General features: G+C 34.2%; 2 protein-coding genes across 8 annotated transcripts; one reads left to right on the top strand and one right to left on the bottom strand.

Moving 5' to 3' along the window:
- On the top strand, nt 7,860–10,834 carry LOC18601831 (zinc finger protein CONSTANS-LIKE 2). The gene is made up of 2 exons (XM_007032903.2): nt 7,860–8,892; nt 10,233–10,834. The coding sequence occupies exons 1-2, from the start codon at nt 8,104–8,106 to the stop codon at nt 10,590–10,592; spliced, it is 1,149 nt and encodes a 382-aa protein (XP_007032965.2). The 5' UTR covers nt 7,860–8,103; the 3' UTR covers nt 10,593–10,834.
- Nucleotides 10,800–21,576, bottom strand: LOC18601830. Of its 7 annotated transcripts, none has more exons than XM_018119876.1 (5): nt 21,444–21,576; nt 21,081–21,149; nt 12,424–12,519; nt 12,150–12,285; nt 10,800–11,194 (listed from the first exon to the last, which is right to left on the bottom strand). In XM_018119876.1, the coding sequence occupies exons 2-5, from the start codon at nt 21,119–21,121 to the stop codon at nt 11,048–11,050; spliced, it is 420 nt and encodes a 139-aa protein (XP_017975365.1). In that variant the 5' UTR covers nt 21,122–21,149; nt 21,444–21,576; the 3' UTR covers nt 10,800–11,047. The 7 variants fall into 7 exon arrangements, 3 of the variants coding, with proteins under 3 accessions (XP_017975365.1, XP_017975366.1, XP_017975367.1); XR_001927624.1 differs by lacking the exon at nt 10,800–11,194 and adding an exon at nt 11,286–11,344 and having other exon boundaries at nt 12,150–12,335; nt 21,444–21,551; XM_018119878.1 differs by lacking the exon at nt 10,800–11,194 and adding an exon at nt 11,286–11,344 and having other exon boundaries at nt 21,444–21,571.

Below are 23,162 nucleotides of genomic sequence, written 5' to 3'. Positions count from 1 at the left end.
ATATTTTAGTTACTAATGAGGGGGAGTTATAGAGCTTTCAAGAATTACAGTCTCATTAAAGAAAAGAATTGTCGGTTGGAAGCAATGCAACAAGAAATGGATTCTTGAAAAAAAAAATGGCACCAATGTGTTGATCGAGCTTCTAAAAGGTAAGAGACCATTGAAAAACAAATGAGCGTTCAAGTTAAAAAATGATGATGAAAAGCTAGTGAGGTACAAAGCTTATTTGGTGGTGTAAGGCTTGAGCCAAAAAAAGGGCATTGACTTTGATGAAATCTTTTCTTCAGTAGTGAATATAGGTTCCATTCGAGTTGTACAGAGATTAGTAACTAGTTTGAACCTTGAGATTGATCAAATTGATGTAAAAATTGTATTTTTGCATGATGACTTGTAATATGAGATTTATATGAATCAATTAGAGGGGTTTTAAAGTAAAAGAGAAAGAATACATGGTTTGCAAATTAAAGAAGAACTTGTATGACTTGAAACAAGCTTTAAGGTAGTGGTATAAGAAGTTTAATTTTATGGTGAGTCATTTCTATAATAGAACAACAGCAAAATTATTGTGTATGTTAGAAAATTTTATGATAGCAACTTTACTATTCTCTTGTTATATGTTGACAATAAATTGATTATGAGCCAAGATGCTGCTATGATTTGCAGATGCTTAAGAGATTCAAAATGCAACATGAGTCAGTTAGCACACCTCTTGTAAATCATTTTAAACTCGATAAGAGTTCTTTTTTAGTGACTAAAGAAGAAAAGTTTAAGATGTCAACTATTCCTTACTCTTTTATTGTTGATTCATTGGTGTATCTTATGGTTTGTACATGACTTACAATTGCTCATGCAATTGATATAATGAGTAGATTTCTTTCTAATCTAGGAAAAGTTCACTAAAATTCTGTTAACTGGATCTTTAAATGCTTGAGAGGTACTTCAAATATGTTCTTGAGTTTTGAGACTCTAGATCTAGTTCTAAAATGGGTCTTTGATACAAAAATGGTAAGTGATCTTGATGGTAGAAAATCTACTTCAAGGTATTTGTTCACTTTTGCAAGGGAAGTTGTGATAGTTTATATTGCAAAAGTGTGTTGCCTTGTTGACCATAGAAGTTGAATATATTGTAGTGATTGAAGTAGATAAAACGATGTTTTGGATGAAACATTTCCTTCTTAAATTAGGGTTAAGTAAAACGTAGTATTATGTGGTGTTTTGTGACAACCAAAGTGCTTTGGGTTTGAGTAAGAATGCCATATACTGTGCTAGGATGAAGCATATAGATGTGAGGTAGCATTGGTTGCAGTTAGTGATTGAGGATCACATGATGCATTTGCAATTAGTGTTTGAGAATCACATGATATATTTGAATAAGATTCACATAGATAATAATACTATTGATATGTTAACCAAGATGATTCCTAGGGAAAAGCTTGAGCTCTACACCAAGCAAGTCCAGATAGGCTCCGAGCTCTACATTAAGCAGGCCAAGATAGACTCCAAGTGAGGAGTGGAGTAATTAATCTCCTCTTAATGGGGTTAGAGGGGCAAATTGTTATTTTTATGAGGACTTAGTGACCCATAATGGGGTCTATTCCCATTTAGTTTGTTATCTAAAGTATAATGAATCCTACCTACATATCCCCCCTATACTTGATATTTGTCCTTGGTATTTTAACATGTTTAGAGGGTATTTCGGGCTTTTAGATATGATCTCGATATAGTTTGATAATTTGGACAAAAGGTAGGGGTGTTTTCAATTTTTTCTTTAAAACACGAGGGGGTGTTTTAAGGTGTTACTCTTCTTCTTTCTTTAGAAGCTTTCGTTCTCTTCTTCTCCTTTCTTCTTGATTTTTTTTTTCATTTTCCCCTCTTTTTAACTATTCACTAGAGACTTCTTGAATGTTCTTTTCTTCTACTTTCTTCCTAATCTCCCTTAACCTCTCATTAATGGATTCTGTAATTTTGTTCTTCAACATATTGCTAGGGTTTTGGAAGTTGACTACTTAGGTGTTTATTTAATAGATCCTCTTTTTGTTGATTTTCACTATCTTAATTTTTTAAATTGTCGTTTACTGTAGAAATATGGAAATTTCTTGCCTTTTCATCTGAATGTAGAAAATGAAATACTGCACTTTTCAAAATCGCTTCCCTATTTCTCTTTGGGTCTTTAATTGGCTCTAAGCAGAACAATGAGAAAGGAAGATGAATGCCGTAATTATTGGTAAGACGTCTTCTCTCTTTGTCATTTTCTGTCTTTTTTTCTTTTTGTTTATTTTAGATTTTTTGCTAATTAATGTGAAAAAAAATGAGTTTCTGGTAGAAGATCTATTGCAAAGAGATTTTCTAGAGGTGATAGAAAAGTATTTGGTGCATGGGTTATGAAATGCATTACCTTTAATGGTCGTGGTAACTCCCTCTCTTTTCCTTCCCTCTTTTACTTTTTAATTTGTTAAAAAGAATGCAACTATGAGTATAGTTTTGTTTAAACAATATTTTCATATTTTCTTTGATTCTATTATGTTTTCTATCATTTTGTAATATGCTTTCTATATTTAAGTTGATAAGTTTATTTATTTTTGAGTGCGGTAGGTGCAGACAACATTGAGTTAATGATTGTTGTGTTTTTATGCGCAGAATTGCAACTTTTCTCTTTCCATATTTTCTACCAACAAAAACGGATGGTTATGATGGCTATTGCAAGATTTTCATCCTTCAAATATTTATTGCATTGCAAGTTGTGGCATGGACAAGATTGTTAAGATGTGGCCAATCAAAGGTGTGATACTCATCATCATTTGTGGTTGTTGTTGTTTTGTTTAGTGGCAACAAATAAATTTACTTGTTGATGGCTGATTTCAGATATTATCAAAGATGATGATGGAATAGAAAAATGAGTTGCAATTTGATAGTTTGAAATAGAGTTATCAATATTTAAGAACCTGGAACAGTTTATATGCATTGGTTACATTTAACTATTTATTGGTAAATAAGCCTTTCCTATTAAGCTTTTCTCCTATGATCTTTATTTCATCCTTATAGAAGTTTAAAATAACTTACATAAGTGATAGGAACAGCACAAAAAGTAAAGATGTTACCTACAAAATTGAAATCAATAGATGAGAATTAAAACACTCTTCAAGACATCCTGGGTAGGAATAAATTTGACTATTTAATTTGGTGAAGAAATAACTCTTTAACTTGAATTATCAGTTGTTTTAATTGTTTCATGGGCGATGCACAATGGCAAAAAAGAAATGATCTTATAAGACATGCGTTTCAACAATGAAATTTAAACTTCCTATCGCCTTTTGCTGTTTTCTCAGCAATTAAAGAAGATTATGTTCCTTTGCAAAGTCTAAACAAGTGCTTTTTTCATTGTGTCACATGTAAAAGTTTTTTGAACAAGGTAATCTACGGCCTCATCATTTGTGTAGCACCAACCAATTTTGCAATTTTTCAGAAGTTCTAACATGATTCGAGGCTAATTCATGTCTTTCTCTACAGTTCCGCATAAATAGTTTGTACATATCAAAGTTCGTCCTGTTTTTTGGTTAGATGAGTGTTTAGTTGTTCATCACTGAACATAAAATAACTTTTTGTACATTTTGTAATGAATTATCTTTATAACTACATAAAATATTAATTGACAGCATGATATGTAGTGATAGCATATGTGATATTATTGTAGTAAACTCCTACTTAACCAATTTCATAGCTACTTCATAATCAAATAACTTTATCTGCAGATGACCAATTTGTTCCTTTCATACTAAAATATATTATCAAATTATTTAACTATTTAAAATAATCTACAAACAAAATAATTTTCAAACTATATGTTAATTAATAATTCGTGCAGTGTAGCGAAGGTCTATAACTAATTAGCCTTTAAAGTCATTTGATTAAAAAAAGGGATTTCTTTTTTTTCTTCCCAACTTTATATAAGCCAAAATTTGCAAGGCTTTGAGGGCCTAAAAGTCTGTATGGCTAGGTGATGAAAAAAAGAGGATTTTCTTACTCCATAGAAAGTGTAAATGAGAGATAAGCTTATTCAATAATTGGGTGGTTTTGAGAGTAAATTTGGAGATTTTTAACAAGATAAATTTATCGTATTATTTTAATTATTGTGAATCTTAAGTTTTTGGCAAAAAAATTTATGATATTCAATTTTGTAAGTTTGTTTATTTCTTGTATAATGGATTTTTATCCAGTTTGCCAAGTGATTTTTTTTCTCTCCATGTTGGAAGGTTTTTCATATATATATATTTGATATTTTTAAAGTAAAATACCCTCACCCCCTTAAATTTTGATAATAATTTCACATAAGTCTATTAGTTTTTAAAATGGACACTTCGTCCCAAACGTGTAAACGACGTTAATGCTTAAATATGAAATATTTAAAATGCCTTTCTTCCTTTTCAACTCTTTTCCTTTCTCATACTGGCCAACGGTGCTCCCTTACATCGGTCGACCACCTCGTGGTGGGATCTAGCTGTGGAATACCAGATCTGTCGACTCCCCGAGAAAGCGTCGATCCTTTGGCTGGATTTGCGCTTCCCGGCTAGATCCGGCTATAGGATGGTTGGTTAGTAGAGAGAAAATTTTTTTGAATAAAAGAGAAAAAATTTTAAATATAAAAAAATATAATTTATATAGTGATAATATTTAAAATTAATAAAGTGTAAAATTATCTTAAAAATATTGTCACGTTATCAAACTAATAAAAACATTAACACTTGACTAACAACTGGATATATGTGTTTAGCAAAAAATATTTTTTTGGACGTATTGTCTATTTTCAATACTAATGGATCTGTATAGAATTATGGTGAAAACTTAAAAAAGTTAGAGTATTTTATCTTATTTTTTTATGTTTTGTTAATACTTGCATTATCTCTCAATTTATTTTTCTTTTGGTTGATCAATAGCTTCGATTTACTATTTTGTGATTATGTTGATTTGATTTGTACTGTCTATTTACCAGGGGTATTATTTATTGGTTAAGTTGACATGCTGCTAGCATCCAAATTCAAATCTTAGCACTTTGCCTTGTAACACAAGAATATAAAATCAAAATGCAAATTACTTAACCATTAATGAGTAGAAGACATTGTTTTATTTATTATCCTTTTGCATCACAACAGTATTACCAAAGTGAAAATATCGTATGAGTCCCATTGCCCATCAAAATAAATGCTCATTTTTGTTATCTATTCTTGGATGCTGATTGTAAATAGTTGTGCTGACAGTCGGATAAAATAACAGCTTCCCATCATCAAATTCATACATTACAACCAAAACCCACTCATCATTACGTGATTATAGAGTAATGAAAGATCGTTGTAGTTTCGAGTTAAATGTCTTGAAGCCATTTACTACCAATCTCGCACGGCACTATGCTTGAAGCGACCGTCTAAAAAGTTTCCTTCACATTTCCAGAGAAATCGACAAAAAATTCCTTGTCTAAGTCTGGCTGACAGATTTTTCAAAGCTTATCCCTACCAAATACTGAACCCAAAAAAAAAATAAAATTGGGTACAATATTATAACATTAAAACGTTATGAACTTCTATCACCTTCAAGTTGGTTGGGGATATCTTCTAGTCCTCGTCCTCCAGCAACCTGACAAAGATAAAAGTCACATGCTAGAGAGATTTCCATTCCCTGGGACAATTTTGTTTGATAAGCTTAGACCTTATCCAAATTGGTTGGCAGAAAATTTTTTCCCATTTTTTTTGGATACCCAGAATTGCTTCTGAAAAACAGTTAGCTTTAGAGAAATCCTTGACTTCGTGGTTACTTTTCGTTCATGTAATATTACAAATATTTTTCAATGTTATACATATATATGTAGTAATAATCCTATATGGTATTGTGAGAATTTTAATTTATTTGTTAAGATTGAAATATTAAGCAATAGTGAGTACCAAATCATGACTTGCAAGGTTTAAATTATCGTCAATATATCTCGATTTGAGAGTATAATAATATATAAATGTATATATATAATATTGTTAAATATCAATATATGTATATATATTGTGTTACCTTGGTAATTAATTTTATTTTGTTTTTAATCTTTTCTCTACACGTATATTTAAATAAAATAAAATAAAAAGTTGAATCTTGAATCTTGATTCTCTTTGGAAGAGTAAACAACTAAATCTTGCATTATTTTCTATAATAATTTTGTTTGCAAAAGTGGTAAGTTAAGATTGAAGGCCACTCCAGGTTAATCTCCTATATATGACAAAATCATCCCTTGAAAAGAAGTATCTGGACATGCAACGTAAAGAACTATACTATGCAAAAATTTTGTTGATTACGTACTACAGAAAGGAGTGATTTAGGGGGTAAAAAGGGGTGGTAGGGACTATTAATTAGGACCACATATTTTTATTTTGTTGAATATATATATATATATATATATATCATGATCAAAGTGATTAAGACCAGGCAAAAAAGCTGTATGCAATTTGAACTTTTAAGCACTGATGGTTGGGGGCTAAGGACACAGCCGCAGACTTGAGAGCGAGTTGTATGAACCTTTTGGTTTTACCCAAGAGGCCATTTGAGGGGATCAGTTCAGCAGTGTTTGTGTCCCGAATTTGTGGTGTAGCTGCATCCTCATCTGGTAGCCTCCCACATGGCTGTTGTCCATTGGTTGCATGAATTTCTCTAGGGTTTTCCGAGTCAGCATCTTTGTCATCAGGTGAAAGCTGCTCATTATGTCCAGGTAAGCGCTGGTCTGACTGTTCTGACGAGAGCCCAGATTGAAGTGATACAAATCAGCATGACATGTTGTCTTGTGGCTGGCCCACTTCAATGCTTGCAATTAGAGCAAAGTTAGTGTGAACAAAGCCATTGATTTGTAATCATTAATTGAATGATTAAGCATGTTTGAAAGCTTAATTAAAACCACTCATGAGAACCATCTAATTTTACTCTTTGGATTGTGTTAGCTGTCACTGTTGTGTACATTTTTTATAAGTATTATGCATAAAAAAGCTTAATTAAATCACTAAGATACGGGTGATTGTGTTAACAATATCTTTTTAATCACTCACTTTTGTTTTCTTTTTGCTTGACAAGAAGGCAGAGAGAGAGAGAGAGAGAGAGAGAGAGAGATATGGTGCTTCATTTCTCTACTCCCTTTCTTTGAGTAACCTCTGAATGCATGCATGTGGACGAGCTTCGTTCATATGGTTAAATGATAGCAACCAGTCATTAATGATCATCAGGCTAACACTGCTGATGCAGTTATATGTCTGTATCATCCCAAATATAATTAGTTAGTTTTAGATTGCAGCATTTAATATTCAGAAAATCTTAGCAAATTAAGGAGTTGAAAGAAACCATCCCAAATATGATGATTAAATGTACAGGTTGAACACTTGGAACTCCATTTTAGGACTTCTTTCTCGCTTACCAGATGAAATCAAACTTGTTCCACGCTAAGTTCAACCTGTCATGACAGATTTTGATCAAACAAAATGAACCAGAAGCACATCCGTCGAAGCCGAGCAGCAGAGATTCATCAATAGCAACATTGGAGAGGATGATTATCCAAACAAATAACCAAGAGCAAGATTGTTGAGAATAGCAGACTTGAGTAGTGTTCTTCCGTTGAAAAGCAAACGTGGTTACTGATCACGTACATAGCACAAACTGTTCCATGCAGCACCTCAGGAAGCCAAAAACCTGACATCAGACCACGTGGTGCTCACATGTCAGGAAGACACGTGTTATACAGAATCTTAGCAATGTACAGTGGACCCAGAATCCATGCTTGACTGCCAAGTGTCATCGCCTAATTTGGCAACTACAATCTTTTTATCTACTTGATGAAGCAGCTCCCTTCACATTAAATTATTCCAAAAGCCAAAGCGGAAGCTGTGGGTTCCCGGGCCACCCCAAAACTAAGCTAACCACAAGATAACGCAACAACTTTTTGCGGCCACTAACTTGTTGCCACGTGTCAGCCCCTGGATTCTCTCCTCCCCACTTGGGTCTCCCTACAGTTAGACCTCCCTTCCTCGCTTCTCTTCACTGTGCTCACACTCGAAATTAGTTGAGTTTTGAGAGCTTTGTGTGTGAGAGATGTTGAAAGAGGAGACTAGTGACGCTAGTGGTGGTGGTGGCAGCGGCAACAACTGGGCACGTGTATGTGACACATGCCGCTCTGCAGCTTGCACAGTGTACTGTCAAGCAGACTCAGCCTACCTCTGTGCTGGATGTGATGCCCGTGTGCATGCTGCAAACCGGGTGGCCTCGCGCCATGAACGTGTGTGGGTGTGTGAGGCATGTGAGCGTGCACCTGCTGCCTTCTTGTGCAAGGCAGACGCTGCATCCTTATGCACTACATGTGATGCTGAAATACACTCTGCGAATCCACTTGCACGTCGCCACCAACGTGTTCCAATTCTTCCAATTTCAGGGTGCCTTTATGGCCCCTCGGCCACTGAGCTACGTGGAAGAAAAATGGCATCAGCAGCTGAAACTGAAGACGGTTTTATGGACCCGGAAGGAGATGAGACAATTGCCGAGGATGAGGATGAGGCAGCTTCATGGTTACTGCTGAATCCTGGGAAGAATAGCACAAACCAGAGAAACGGGTACTTGTTCGGCGGGGAGGTTGATGACTATCTGGATCTTGTGGAGTACAATTCAAGTGTTGAGAATCACATCACAGATCAGTACAACCAGCAGCAGCAACATTATAGTGTTCCAAACAAGAGTTATGGGGGTGACAGTGTTGTGCCAATTCAGTCTGGAGAAGCCAAAGATCACTTGTTGCAGCAGCAACATCAACAGCAGACTCTTCAATTTGGCCTGGATTATGAGTCCTCAAAAGCTGCATACAGCTACAATGGTTCCGTTAGTCACAGTGTAAGGCTTCCTTTGCTACAAACAACTTGCTAGGAGGTGATTTAGTATTTTGAACATAGAAGTGATTTCAGTTTGAAGTTTCCGATACATGTAGTACTGTGCTAGTCTGGTCACAGTATTTAATTACTTCAGCCAACGTCAAAAAATTTTCATCCATAGCCTGTTTTTATCTGCTTAAACACGCAATTTTCACAAGCAGTAATTTTGGAAATATTGGAATTTGCCCTTTTTCAGGTTATTACCTTAGTTTCAATCATGCCACATTCTTTACAAATATGTAATTGCTTTAATGTCCGAGTTTCTGGCTTGTTCTGCAAGCGTTGAAGGTCTTTGTCCATTGCTATTCACTTGACTACAAGAAACATGAGTAACCCTGGCAAAGCTAGTTTTTCCCTATGTCATCTCTGTGTACGTTCTTAAGGAATTGTTCTTCACACTATTTATGTTAGCTCAAGTAGAGGATGCTAACTACTTTTCATTTAATCTACAAATTAAAATCTAAGGGGTATCTTCTTTTTTTTTTTTCTTCTGCACTTTATTAGTTTGCTTTTCTTCTTTACTTTACCTTTCTTCCATAAAGGCTAAAATCAAATGGAATAATATCTCCACACTTTTGTTTTTCTTTTCCCTTTTGTACCAGGTCAGATATACTTGACAAAATAATGGTTTATATTAACAGGAAAACTGCATCGGTTTAGCTTAATTAGTTCTAAATTAAGTTTTACTGACTAAAAACATATGATCTGCAATCATTTATTGCTTACTCAATACTTAAAAGTTCTGTTTTAAGCTCCTAACAATCAACAAATAACAAGTTTTACTTCTAAAGGAAGCCCTTTTCCTTCCCTTGTGGAGGCACGAAGGAAAGTCTGTTTTGAGTCTAAAAGTTTTGTTACCTACTATAGGGAAATAACTATATATGTAACTTTTCTTTTAAACGATATGGCATTCACCATATAGTTCTAGAGATCATATATGATCATTAAAATATAGAATTCATCTTCTCATGTTCACTTCTCAAACTAAGGTCCTCCTAGACTAGGAAATTTTCTAACTCAGAACTGTAATAATCCTTCTACGAAACTGCTTTTGATTTTCATTATGAAAAAACATAAAAATTGGACCTTGAACTAAGAAATAGATTGTAGAAGCTAATATCAAGTTTATGGTTGTATTTCCAGTATTTGTGAAAATATTAGAATGATAATTGGTTCTGTTTTTCAGACATGCATTGCTTTCTCCTTCAGCTTCATGTGCGAATTGCGCATTGCTTACACAATATATCCTATCTAGTCGGTATGTTAAATGATGTTTTTCTAACTTAACTTGAACCATATCAGGTTTCCCTTTCCTCTGTGGATGTTGGGATTGTGCCAGAATCAACTATGAGTGATATCTCAATCTCCCACAGAAGGCCCCCCAAAGGTACAATTGACCTCTTCTCTGGACCTTCCATTCAGATGCCAACCCAACTTACGCCAATGGACAGGGAGGCCAGGGTCTTGAGATACAGAGAGAAGAAGAAGACAAGAAAGTTTGAAAAAACAATAAGGTATGCTTCAAGGAAGGCATATGCAGAAACGAGACCTCGCATCAAGGGTCGGTTTGCAAAGAGAACAGATGTCGAAGTTGAAGTGGACCAGATGTTCTCCACAACACTAATGACAGAAACTGGATATGGCATTGTCCCTTCGTTCTAAATGCAGTGAGAAAATGAAAAAGGAAACAGAAACCTCTATAGATGAGAATTGTACGAGTTGATAGTAAAGCTCTAATGCTGATACTGTATCTTTTTCAATCTAATTGGTCTGAATCAATTAGATAGTATATGTTTAGTAATTTTGTTGATTGTCTAGATGATGCTATCTTGTAAATGCATGTATATCTATAATTTTGGAATTTAGTGCTTTGCAATTACAATTATCCTTTTCTTGGTGTTCCATCTTTTGTTTCAATTTCAAATATTTGGTTGATAGAGAAAGAAATAAAACATCAAAGGCTTCCATAGTAAATGGATGGCCTACTGTACTGACCTTTAAGAAAAGAGAATTCGCCATAAACCCGTTTCTGGGGGAAAAAAGAGCGAAGTCCAGCAAGAAGGCGGTGAATGATGAGAGGGATCCGATAACAAAACTGCCAGCTTCTTCTTGGAAGATTATTCGAACGCTCGAGGGGCCTTTTGGCTCGCCCCATTCTTTTTCTCTGGCTGAAGATTCCATATGCACCACCTTAGACAAGCAGAAAAGTGTCTATCCAAAAAAGAAAACGCAACTTGGATGTGGCCTTTTTTTTTTCCTTTTTCCTGATAATCACGTAATTCAGAAGTTATACCAAGGGTAAACAGAAATATTAAAGGGAACTCTGGCTATGAAAATGAGAGAGAATGAAAGGTACACAGATTAGAGAATAATCAGGTCCTTTGAACCGAATGCCGCATGTTCCACTGCTATTCCTACAAGGCATTGAGAATCCTCTTGCTCATATGATTGAACAATAATAATCTACTCATGTTAATCTACTGAACAATCAGTAACTGGTGCCTAATGCAACCTTGAATAATTTCATTTAATCCATCTATTAGGGTAAAGGAAATTGACGTAGCCATTAAAACAACATTAAAGACGGGTCAGTAACAGAAGTGTTTCAAAAAAAAAAAAGGGTTTAGCTTTAATATGCAAGAAGGGGGATCTTTGCTTTACAAGGAAAGTCCCACAGGCAATATCCTGTAAGTCCAGCCACATGTATTCCCCCACCAGATTGGACATAACGTGTAGATAATTTGCTTATCAGTAGGTATTAAGCTAAAGATTATAGGAATCTCATCTATTCTGCTTTTCAGTAATAAGAACAATCATCATATGGCTTTTACCTTACATTAGACAGAAATATAAAAGCATCTACTAATGCTTCTAATAGAATATTCAGAAAGCATTATTCTACACAAATGTATATCATCGATTGAGATTCCTTGGTTTCAGTAACCAATATCTCAGAACAATGTAAAGCATATGTGGCAATCCATCCTTTCTCAAGACCAGGAAATTTACATTAACAAAGCTTCAGGTTTGCTACATGCCCATTTGTACGATTAAAATTGCACAATTTGGAACTTGGATTAAAAGTTGAAAAAGCAACACTTGTGAGCACGCAACAGAAGCATATACTGAGCTCAATTGCCAATCTGACTCTGTTCGGTACAGTATTTAGAGAAAAATTGGACCGAGACAATCATTCTAGAAGAGGGTTATTGTATATACCATTGGTATCATCTTGGTGCCAATCTTCATGGTAATGATCATGTAGGCACCATTGTACGTAGTCAACAACTTCTCTGTCATGTAGCAGGGAAAACGGTGGAAAAGTTGCCTCCTGCTCCAAATAGCATATATACTCCTGAAACATTAAAAGCTCTAACAAAAGCATAATTCTCCTTTTTCTGTCATCTACAAATGACAAAAAGACAACATTACAACAGATAGGATATCAAAGGGTTATTGGAGGACCTTAATTCATGGCCGCAGTGGATCATACCTGTTGCATTCTGTGAATATCATCAGCCTTTGGTGAGCCTTTTTACTTTTAAAGTCGAGGTCCTCCTTGATCTTAGAGGCTTTGAAGTATCCATATCTGCAATGCCATTTGTCAAGTATCAGTGCTTTTTTCCATACAGTAAGCATTTCAATCAAGATTCTCATTTGTTAATGAGACCGTATGGTCACCCACTCTGACAGTGGATGGCTAGGATTATGATGTAGACAGGTTGACTCCTCAGCCTTTCATTGAAGGTGTCCAGAGTTTTTCGATTGAGTGGAATGAAAAGCCAAGTTCAAGGTGTTATTCAACAAAAGAAAGGTAGGCTCTCATTAACCTTTAATAAAGAATGCTGCGCTTTTTTCACTTTCTGAAGGATATGTGTAAAGGAAACAAAGTTCAGCCACATGTAAAGAAACACATAACATTGTCAAGGGAGCTATCACTTTACCCACAACAGTGGTACCCTCTTAACTTACAATCTGTAGTATTCTAACTTGAGCATGCTTGATTCTATTGGTTCATGTCACATGCATCTTTTGTCAATTTCTCTACTAGGCAAGCATTGGCTTTAGCTTCATGCTTTTAAATGTTCACAAATATTATGCCACCAAATATATCCACATGGTGAAATATATGCCAAAATATATGTCATCAACAAAAATGAAGTCTGAAGGATGTCTTAAAACTGCTAAATTTTCGCTAATATATCCCTCAAATAAACGTAAATTGACTCACAGGATGACTAAGAAAAGTAGCAAAACCTGGTAGGAGCAATTAAATTACCAAAGATATTTTTATGTTGAATCAATGTTACAGCCTCTCAACCAACAATAAATGATCTTCAGCCCTTGAACAGGAGGGACATTTATTCCATGTGTTCACACAAACAAAAAGAAGAAAAGAGAAAGGGGAAAATTCAGAAGTGAAGTGTGCACTGACAGTAGAACCCTATAGGAAAAGCAGATTGCACTTTGCGCTTTTTACAAAGCAAAAGATATGCGAGAACAAAGTCCAGCCATGGAAAGTGGAAAGGTTTGTGGAGGTCCTTGTTCACTAGCTCAAAAGTTTGGTGCCCAGTTAAAGCTTATTTTTACACAAGCTCCAACCTGATCCTCGGGCCCTCAAAATATCAAACTTCTGATATGTCAAATGTTCGTCATCATTGCTTCACCTTCACTCATTTACACAAAGATTCTTCATTGTTTCTTTTGAGGCCTCTAGTCCCTATAATTAACCAGAAGCAGTCAATGTTTTAATATATTTCACAAGCTTCTGCAATTAAGCTACTGAGTTAAGGTAATCGTAATACAGCAGATGTCTGTCAGTTTTGAGACTGATACTCCTCTGACAACACAGTCAATTATGACTGAGAAAATAAGTTCCAGGTTTAGTTTAGTGGAAATCTTGCCAACCAATAGGTTTTCTTGGTATTCACTTTAAAATTCACTTTCTAAGGGCTAAATTGGTTAACCTCTTTCTGTCTTCGTAATGCTACAGTTGCACCTATGTATTCAAATTTACACTTTAAATTCCTATATCAATTAACATTGGCAGATGTTCAACAAAGAAACTGAAGCTAAGTATCTTAAAATTAAAGGAATCAAGTGAGCCAGAAATTGTACTGTGAACATAGAAGCTTTCTCAAAATGTCAGATTAACTTCAGCTCATCACCATTTAGTATCAGTTAGTCTTGTAGCACAAAAGTGAAAAGCCTTTCTATTGCATTACTACGTCCCATACTAAAAATGGCCTTATTAGTTCTTAGGAAATAACACTAAATTGGACCTAGTTTAACATCAGTCAGTTATAATACGTTACATTTTAAGTACTAAATTATTTTTGTTAAATAAAGAAAAAGGCATGATTGTTTGGGATAATGAAGATGACCTCTGTGTATTCTATTCCTAGATAAATGATCTAAGAATGGGATGCCTAAACATCTTTAATATCTTATATGGTACCCGCTTACAAGATTCTTTGTAAATAAATGATTGTATTTCTCTGCCAAATTACAATTAACATGATCTTGACTAATTAAGGATATAGGTTAGCACCTTCTAAAGTGGGAATGAGATTCCCAATTGACGAAGGTGCATGAGATTACTAGATATTTGATATGTTGGGAAATTGCCTAAAAAACAACAAAGGAAAATAATAGAAAAATCAAGTAAACTAAAAACACAATTCGTGTGTCAATCCTTGCTTACATCCACATAATGAAATAATTTTTCTATTATTGAGAAATGGAAGTACAATAAAAACCTCTTTTCTTGATTTCTCAAATCAACCCAAAGCCCCATGGTACATACTCTCTCAATAGCCTCACTAGAACATTCACCCATACCCACTTTAGCTCCACCTAGAGTAAAGATATAGTTACAAGACGCTCATTCTCTATAATGCTTTTGAGAGCCAACAGCAGTGTTAGCTACCATTTCTTGTACACTGTTCCCATCCTTTTGAGGCATCACCTTCTATATGATACAAACCATTGCAAATTCCTTCTCATCAGGCATGATTTCTTGTGTGACTTTTATCACTCCACCTTCAGCAAAATATTCATACACTCAAGTGTCTATTAGGCACAAAGATATTAGATTCTTACACATCTTTGGAGCATAGGCCAAACCACCAAAGAGTGGACAGTCTCATCAAACATTTTGATTCTCACAACTCCGATGCCCTTAACATTCACAATTAACTTATGCTTAAAGTCAAATTCTCAACCAGATCAGCCGTTCTTAAACTAAATTAAAATCATTCCCTCAAGAACATATCTGACTAACACAAGTAGAAACTAAACACCAACCATCACTATAATTTCCATCCATACCTTTAAAAATCACGAGGATTATATCATAATCATCATTGATAACAAGAGTACACTAACTTTTGTTTCCATTACCTTCATTTGTAGGATAATCTAGATAAATATGTCCTTACCATTTGCATTGAAAAAACTAAACATTAACAGATCTAGACTTGCCACCTTTAGATCCCTTTTCAGTTGACTTGTTCTTTCGACTCTCAACCACCAATGCTAAGTCAACCGAATCTCTATCTTCTTTCTTATTTTTCTTTCAGATTTCACAAAACACCAACACTGCTTATGCTTGCTTTAACATTATTGTATCCTTCTTGCAAATCAAAGATTCCACAAATAACTTATAAGAGTTTGAAAACATTGCGAGGAATGATAATGCCTTCTCCTTTTCCTCCACTATATGTCAATCGTCTTCAACCAATCAATGATCCCGTCGAACTCATTCATAGGCTTCATGAGATCTCCACTCTCCTTCATGTTCTAGGATACAATTTTTGTCTAAGCTACAACTTGTTTTTACCAAATAAATTTTCTTTAACTTCGTCTATAACTCTAGAGCAGATTTCTCATCACTAGCATGATTAAACATGCTATCCTAGGTGCAAAGTCGAATAGTGCTAACACACCTTGCCTCCAACTCTATCCATTCAACATTCTTCATGTCATCTGGTTGTCCTTTCTCCCACCCTTACAAGAGACGCACCAAGGCTTGTTGCACAATAAATGGTTTTATCCTTCTCTACCACTATGTGAAACTAGTTTTGTTGTTAAACTTCTCAATAAAGGAATTCCTAAAACGAGTATCTTTCAACATCGTTTGTTAAATCTTGATTTACCAAACCTAAAACTCTACCACCAATTATTGGAAAATTCCCTGGAAACAATAAAAGAAAAATCATAAAGAAATCAAGTAAATAGAAAACATAAAAATTTACGTGGTTTCGACCACATGTCTATGTCCACGAAGTGATATAATTATTCTATTATTGAAAAATTAAAATACAATAAAATCTCACCCAAAGGATTCCCAAACCAACTCGAAGCTCCCTTGCACACCTTCTCTTAATAGTTTCATAAGAACTCTAACTCCACTTGGAGTAAACGACAGAGTTACAAATTATTCCCCTTTTAGGGCTCTTAAAAGCACTACACAACTTCTAAAGCCTAGAGAAGCACTTTTATAGTAAAACGTCCAAAGTAAAATACAAGTGGGGACTTGATGTGGGACAAGAAGTTTAAAACTATATAACTACTTAATGTTGTACACAAACTAGAATCCTAATCAGATGCGATCCTGAATTCTAATCAAATCAAAACTCAACATGATACTCGTGAGATTAATAGATATTAGATACTCATAATCAAATGTCCTCTTCAAAATAACATGCAAATCCTCTGACATCTCTCAAACCAAAAAGCATTGTCAAAAATTATCTTCATGCCATCAAGGATTAAAAATGCAAATAATTCAAAAAAAGAACCATGATATGCTAGGTCATAATAGACTTCTTAAGAATGAATGTTCCATAACTTACATCTTCCTAGATAGAGCTTTATTTAGATTCCTCATCCACTAGCAACATTGGTTCGCTGTATCCATGTAACCATATATATATATATAAATCTTGTGAAATCCTCCAAACATTTGACCATTGTATAAATATCTAGAATTCACTTTTGCTCCAAATAGTATGACTCTTATTACTATAATTTTCAAAAAGTATGAGATTATTTTGGAGCATAAAATGAAGTAGCTCACAAGAAGCTTGTTTTTACAAAGCAAACGATATGCCCAATCTGCCTTGCTAATGTACTCATGCCATGCCACAGTAAAAAGCAATTAATGTGCCTAAACTACCATGTATGCCGAAGTAATTCTAGGATTTGGCTCAACCTAAAGGATTCTTTTGGCTGTTTAACTAACAACAAGAATGATGAAACTTTATGACGGGTTCTTAAATTTGGTCCATCAACATATCTCATCTCAATCATTCATGGCAATTGTAGAGTCCCAACCTTCCATTCAGAGTATAATAAAATGTTATAAAGTAGCAAAATTATTTTGGTTTCCCCTCGTCAAATATTTCTCAAGTCCCCCTTGATAATAAAATTTCTCAAAGTATATCATACAGCCACCTATTATTAAGTTTGGTTCATCTCTCTTTGATGGTTTTAAAGTTATAATCCTATAAACTGGATAAGCAGCCTGTAATTTTTTTGCCATTAGGTTGCAGCCCTATAATTTGCTAACCCAAGCTATCATATTATTTTTAATGCTTAACAAAACTCATCTCTCCCTGATGTACTTATAATATCCTCTTTGTCTAGTCACTGGCTCCTTGATGTCATATCATTAGAAACTCCTTCCCTTGATTAATTTAATTCAAACTTCTAATAGATGCATATATTTCTTATGTTTAGATATTCTTGTATTTCCACATATTCATCCTATCATCCTCATTTACCTACTATAGCCTTGGCCTTTTTAGCATTTATAGCACTTATAAACTCTATAGCATTCCACCTATTGATTATAAACACTATGTTTACATACTCTTCAATCAATGATCAACCAAACTTTGATATACTAAATTTTGCCACTTTGGTATAACTTTTCATTTTTTTTGGTTACCTGCTCACATTAATCTCTGTTATAGAGGTCTATTTTCACTTAAAGAAGCAAGCTATTTTGCTCTTGCTGACTGAATAATTTATTGAAACTGAGATTTAGCAGCATTTATATCTAGCAGTGGCAAACCAATACAAGAGCGTAAGCAGAGGACAAGTAAAACAACAGTGAAGTATCATTAACAAAATCAAGCATTTTGGACATAGAAAAAACCAATAAGTTTCCTAAATACTTCAACAAAGAAAATTATTGATCTGAAAAGAAGTATTATCTCAGCATCGACTTACAGTAAAACCTCAGAAAGACATAGTGGTTATCAAGTGGTCATTAATAACAAAAGCTCACACCACATGGAGCCCAAATTCAGCGTCCTTGAACAACTGGAATGAAATAAGTGGAATTGAAAATCATGCTAATGACAAGGACGAAGCATTCTTGGAATATAAATTTGCATTCCATCAAAAGGAAGACTTTTCTTTACAGCACATGATTGGGGTGAAAAAAGAGAATGAAAGGAAGTTCAAATTTCTGTTGTATCTAATTAATTATTTAAAGAAGGCCGAACACAAAAAACCTCAATTAACATGACTACTATGTTTTTAAATTTCTTAACAAGGCTCATCCGCGTTTCTTATTTTCATTAGTAACAAGATTAGAGTGCATTATGTATCTAACAAGTAAAAGTTGTTGACTAGATAAATGTCAGGTCCAGTGAAAAATTTTTAGACCAAAAAGCAGTATGGCAAGGGATTAGCTCTTGCAGTGGTCATTCATGCAAAAATTCTAAAGGATGGAAACATATCTAAATCACCATGCTTGAATCTTGTTCCGCCAATTCAACATATGTAATGAGTCTCAAATAAAAGTATGGAAAATTTTCCCATTTTAGTATTTTGAAGTTTCTTTTAAATTCCAAGAGGATTTATGTTACTTATCAAATTTGCAGTAATTGAGCTCCTAAAGGTAGTTGACAAGCTTTAATGCCAGATAAGTTAGTGGAACTCTTTACAAGCTTTTATCAAAACTAGCTTGTTCAGCAATAATTTCATTGACTTTATCATCAACAATACCTTTTTCTCAATGGGAATTTTATTTTCTTTTATCTAATTGGAACTTCATTAAGGCCATGAACAGAGTTTGAAGGTTCAACCATCATTATCAGCATAGATCCTCATTCTTGTCATTGTATCATTTCATTATACATGGAAGATCTCCCTGTTGCACTCTCATATAAAAATGAATGATGGCAAACACCATCCTTTTTAGCCCAAGCATTATAACCAGGGGAAAGCGTAACAGACTTAGAAACGTACAAGATTGGCTAATGATCAGCCTAAAAATCACCTACCATGCCACCATACTGCAGTAGCAATAATCTACATGGACTAGGTTGTGAATGTCCATCGGCTATGACACCATTAGAATAAGCAAAGCCCTTAGCAAAAAGAGGTTAGGCAAGTTATTGACAATTTCAGCATCCATATTTGTTGTGATTGCATCATGACATTTTCACCCACAGCCAGGCAAATTAAGACCACAATTTGCAACAGGTGAGGCAGAACCTCTTCCTATTTCATCTCCAGAAACCATCCTCTTCCATCACTAACTTTCATCACTTGACCCAATTTACACCTCGGCAGATTCCAACAAGCAAGAAAGTAAAGTATGATAAAAGCATTTTCCTCTATAATTAGTTCATTTAATCTAGAAGTCCAGTTTAAGGTTGAAATGCTCTAATTAGAGCACTACAAGTAAAATTTCAGAAATCAAAGAACATTATTAGACTTGAACTAACTTCAACATAAACTAATTAGAATGTAAACATAAGATGCGCTCTATAACACCTAAAAATTTTCCAGAAAAAGAGATCTGAAAAGAAATCTATCTTGAACGTGAAATTTATTTTCTGTGATAGATAATTACAGCATTGCATGTCAAAAAGAAAAAAAGGAATACCACATTGCCAATGAACTCACTGCTAAAATGGATAGTAAAATTGAAAATGGTTGTCTAAAAAGCTAAACCTGTCACTACATGCAAGAATTTTATAGAGAGCTTTTATAGAACATAAAAATTGAATAAAAAGGATGAAAAGTAATATTTTAAAATGCATATCTGCATAAAAAGCACTATGCAATTTGGAACTTAACCTCTAAAAATTTATCTATTGGTTGGTATGCCTAGCAATGTATACATTATCAGCAAGGCTGGCCTGAGCTGCCTAATGTTCTCCGCTTAGCTTCAGTGGGTTTGTACTGATATACAATATCACCAGCACAATAGATCATATTTCCAACTATCAGCTAAGTTTAATAACCTTAATTCTATAGTTTAGTTGTTAATCCATAACTTCCAAATGGATACAATAAAGACCATAAATTTTCTATACATGAAACATTAATTGGAACAAGAACTGCTAATCTTAGAGAGTTTCAATCTCGTACAACATAAAGTATGAGCTCAACAACCTTCTACTACAAAATCCTAATAATGAAACACTGAGAATTATTCTAAAAATTGTTCAAGCTATCAAAAGGCCCCTAATTCTATGGCCTCGCCGTTGCTGGTGTTAGTTGATCCTGTTCCATCACCACCACTGGTTTGTTCATTTGTTGTCCCTCAAGAATGTTGGAACTCACCAAACTTATATAAAAATATCAAACTTTACTTTACTTCATTAGTGCATTCTAGATTGTCAGCTTGATCCCAAAGTTGCACCCTATAATGTGCCATTTCAAGAGCTTTCCTCAAACAATTCCAACTCCTGTCTGGAAAGTTGGGAACTGCCGATTCTTAATTACCTTCAATTTAACAGTCAAAAACAATATTGTCCGCATGCTTAAGGACCTATACTTGCAACTTTGACTCTCCTTATATTGGCAAAGCATACATGTCTTTATATGAAACATAAGTTATGTTTCACACACATACATACATATGTGCATATAAGTTTTGATCAGTACTTGATTTAACTTTAAAAGCATTATGAAAAACTACCTAGAGTTACAATAAGTTTTACAACCATTGGGTTCCAGGAGGCCTATAACGTCTTCACCCTATAATCACAGATTATCGATAATTGCATTGATTAAGACAATAGCACTATAATATCAAAAAACGTAAGGATTTTAAGCAAAGGAACAGCATAGACAAACTAGCAGACAAACAAAAATGAATCTAGTTAAAGTTTTGAGAATCACCTCAACTTAGAATCTCCCTTTAACCCCCACAAATGCAGCATTCAACAGCAAGGGAAAACTTGGTGTAATCTGGCCCCAAAAGAAAAAGAGAAAACCTTAGATTCCTCGCTTTATAGCTAATGAATAACAACGAGAGTTCAAAAAGAAAACCCACATTGATTTTTCAAAAAAATGAATGAGTTCAACTAATGGGATCAAATTCAAGTATAAAGCTATGAAGATTAGATTTTGTTCAGACCCAAAAGGAAACAAAGAGTGGATATTTATTGTAGCAATAAAAAGAAAACAGAATAGAAATGAACTTAACATATATAATTTGTCAAAATAAAAAAGCAGAGAAAAGAAGAACAAAGCAGGGAAAACCTTTGAAGGAATGTAACAGAGACAACCAAAACCAAAATCTTTAAAGCATGCAACTGAAACAAACTGTCATGGTTTTCCGAGTCTCTAAATTCATGGGGGTTTTGTTTTTTTCTTTCCTTTTCCTTTTATTTTTGTGGTGATTTGGATAACGGATTCCCTGTTGGCCCATTATATTGGGGCTGGGTCTCAATTGGCCAGCCCAACTCCGCGGATTTTTCTCTTTAAAAAAAAAACAAAGAAAATTAGAGAAGATTCTTTTTTTTTTCTTTAGATTATTCTTAATCAAACAAATTCAGTAAGATTATGAAAAATCAATTAGGTTTGAAAGTCATATTTAGTTAACAAATTGTGAAAGCACGCTTATATCTATTGAAGAACATAAAAAAAATAATAATACAATTGTTTTTCCTTTTCTCTCATTTTCAGGAAAAAGTGTGATACATCACTAAGCTCCACTCTGTAATTGAACTAAAATATCCGTTCACCATTCAATATATGTAGTGGTTAATATGTTGATAAACATGTTCTTCCGAAACGGACCTCTTCTTCCCATGATGAACATGTTCTTCCTAAACATGCTCTTCGTAGGAAACTATTTCTAAGTCACCACTTCCACTTTGGTAATTCATATGTGAGAGATTAGAAATTCAACAGACCCCTTGTCTAAGATATTCACTCTAAAAAGCGCTCTCTCTCTAAGCTCTTCCCAGATACTCCTTCTCATTTTCTAAAGTCTTTCCACCTTATCCTTTTCTGTACTTCACCACTACACTTTCTCTACCTTTTTTCTAATTTATATCGCTCATCTCTCATCACTTGTATCCCTAGTCTCTTATCACAAGAGTACTTAACATTTCAAGAACTACTCTAATTTTTTTCGTTGTCGTTTCTAGTACATTTTGCTTTACTTGTTGCAATGCTACATCTTTTCTTACTAGAAAAACCCTTCAACAATTTAAATTATTAAAATTAAAAATTCAAAACACTAATCATGATAAATCTTTAAAATTTTAAGTTTGAACATCTATTCATCTCTTAAATTTTTTCATTTGTTTCAAAAAAAATTATGTTAGTAATAAAATAATAACATGTGGTTTACAATAATACCTGGGCATATGATTAATTGGTCAGTACATGATCTTAAACAACTCAATTTTAATTTAAGGATTGTTATTCCTTTTAAAATTATAAAATTCAAGGTGATTAAGGTTTAAGATTTAAATCTTTCGAAGAAAAATTGCACCCACGAAACCGCCACTTATTCCGGCCATTAATGAATATGAATACAAGTAAATAAACCCAGCGGCCCAATTAATTCTAGAAAATGTCACTTCGGATTTGATCCTATAAAAACTGGATTTAATTATATGTAGGTGCGAATCTTACTTTATGTAAACTTCAAAGCAGCACTTCCATCATAATACTATATATTAATTTATTAAACAAAGCTTTTAGGAGCTTTCTTATTGGTGCACTCTTGGCTCTTTGTAATCCAAAAGAAGCCCTCCCACCCACCTTCTCCCACTACTGCCAAACCCCACCATTAGTTTTCTTTCCTCATCACGATTAATCCTAATCTGCTTAGATTAACCCTCCATCTTAATTATTTTAATCACAATTAAAAAAATTGTGTAAGCCAACAATTTTACCATGAAAACCACGCCTGGTTTAAGCATATTGGCTATGCCGACAATGATGGCTTAGGTTTATTTTTGCTGA

Source organism: Theobroma cacao, chromosome 4 (assembly GCF_000208745.1).
Source record: "Theobroma cacao cultivar B97-61/B2 chromosome 4, Criollo_cocoa_genome_V2, whole genome shotgun sequence".
Taxonomy (NCBI): domain Eukaryota; kingdom Viridiplantae; phylum Streptophyta; class Magnoliopsida; order Malvales; family Malvaceae; genus Theobroma; species Theobroma cacao.
This window is presented reverse-complemented; position numbering and strand designations above follow the sequence as displayed.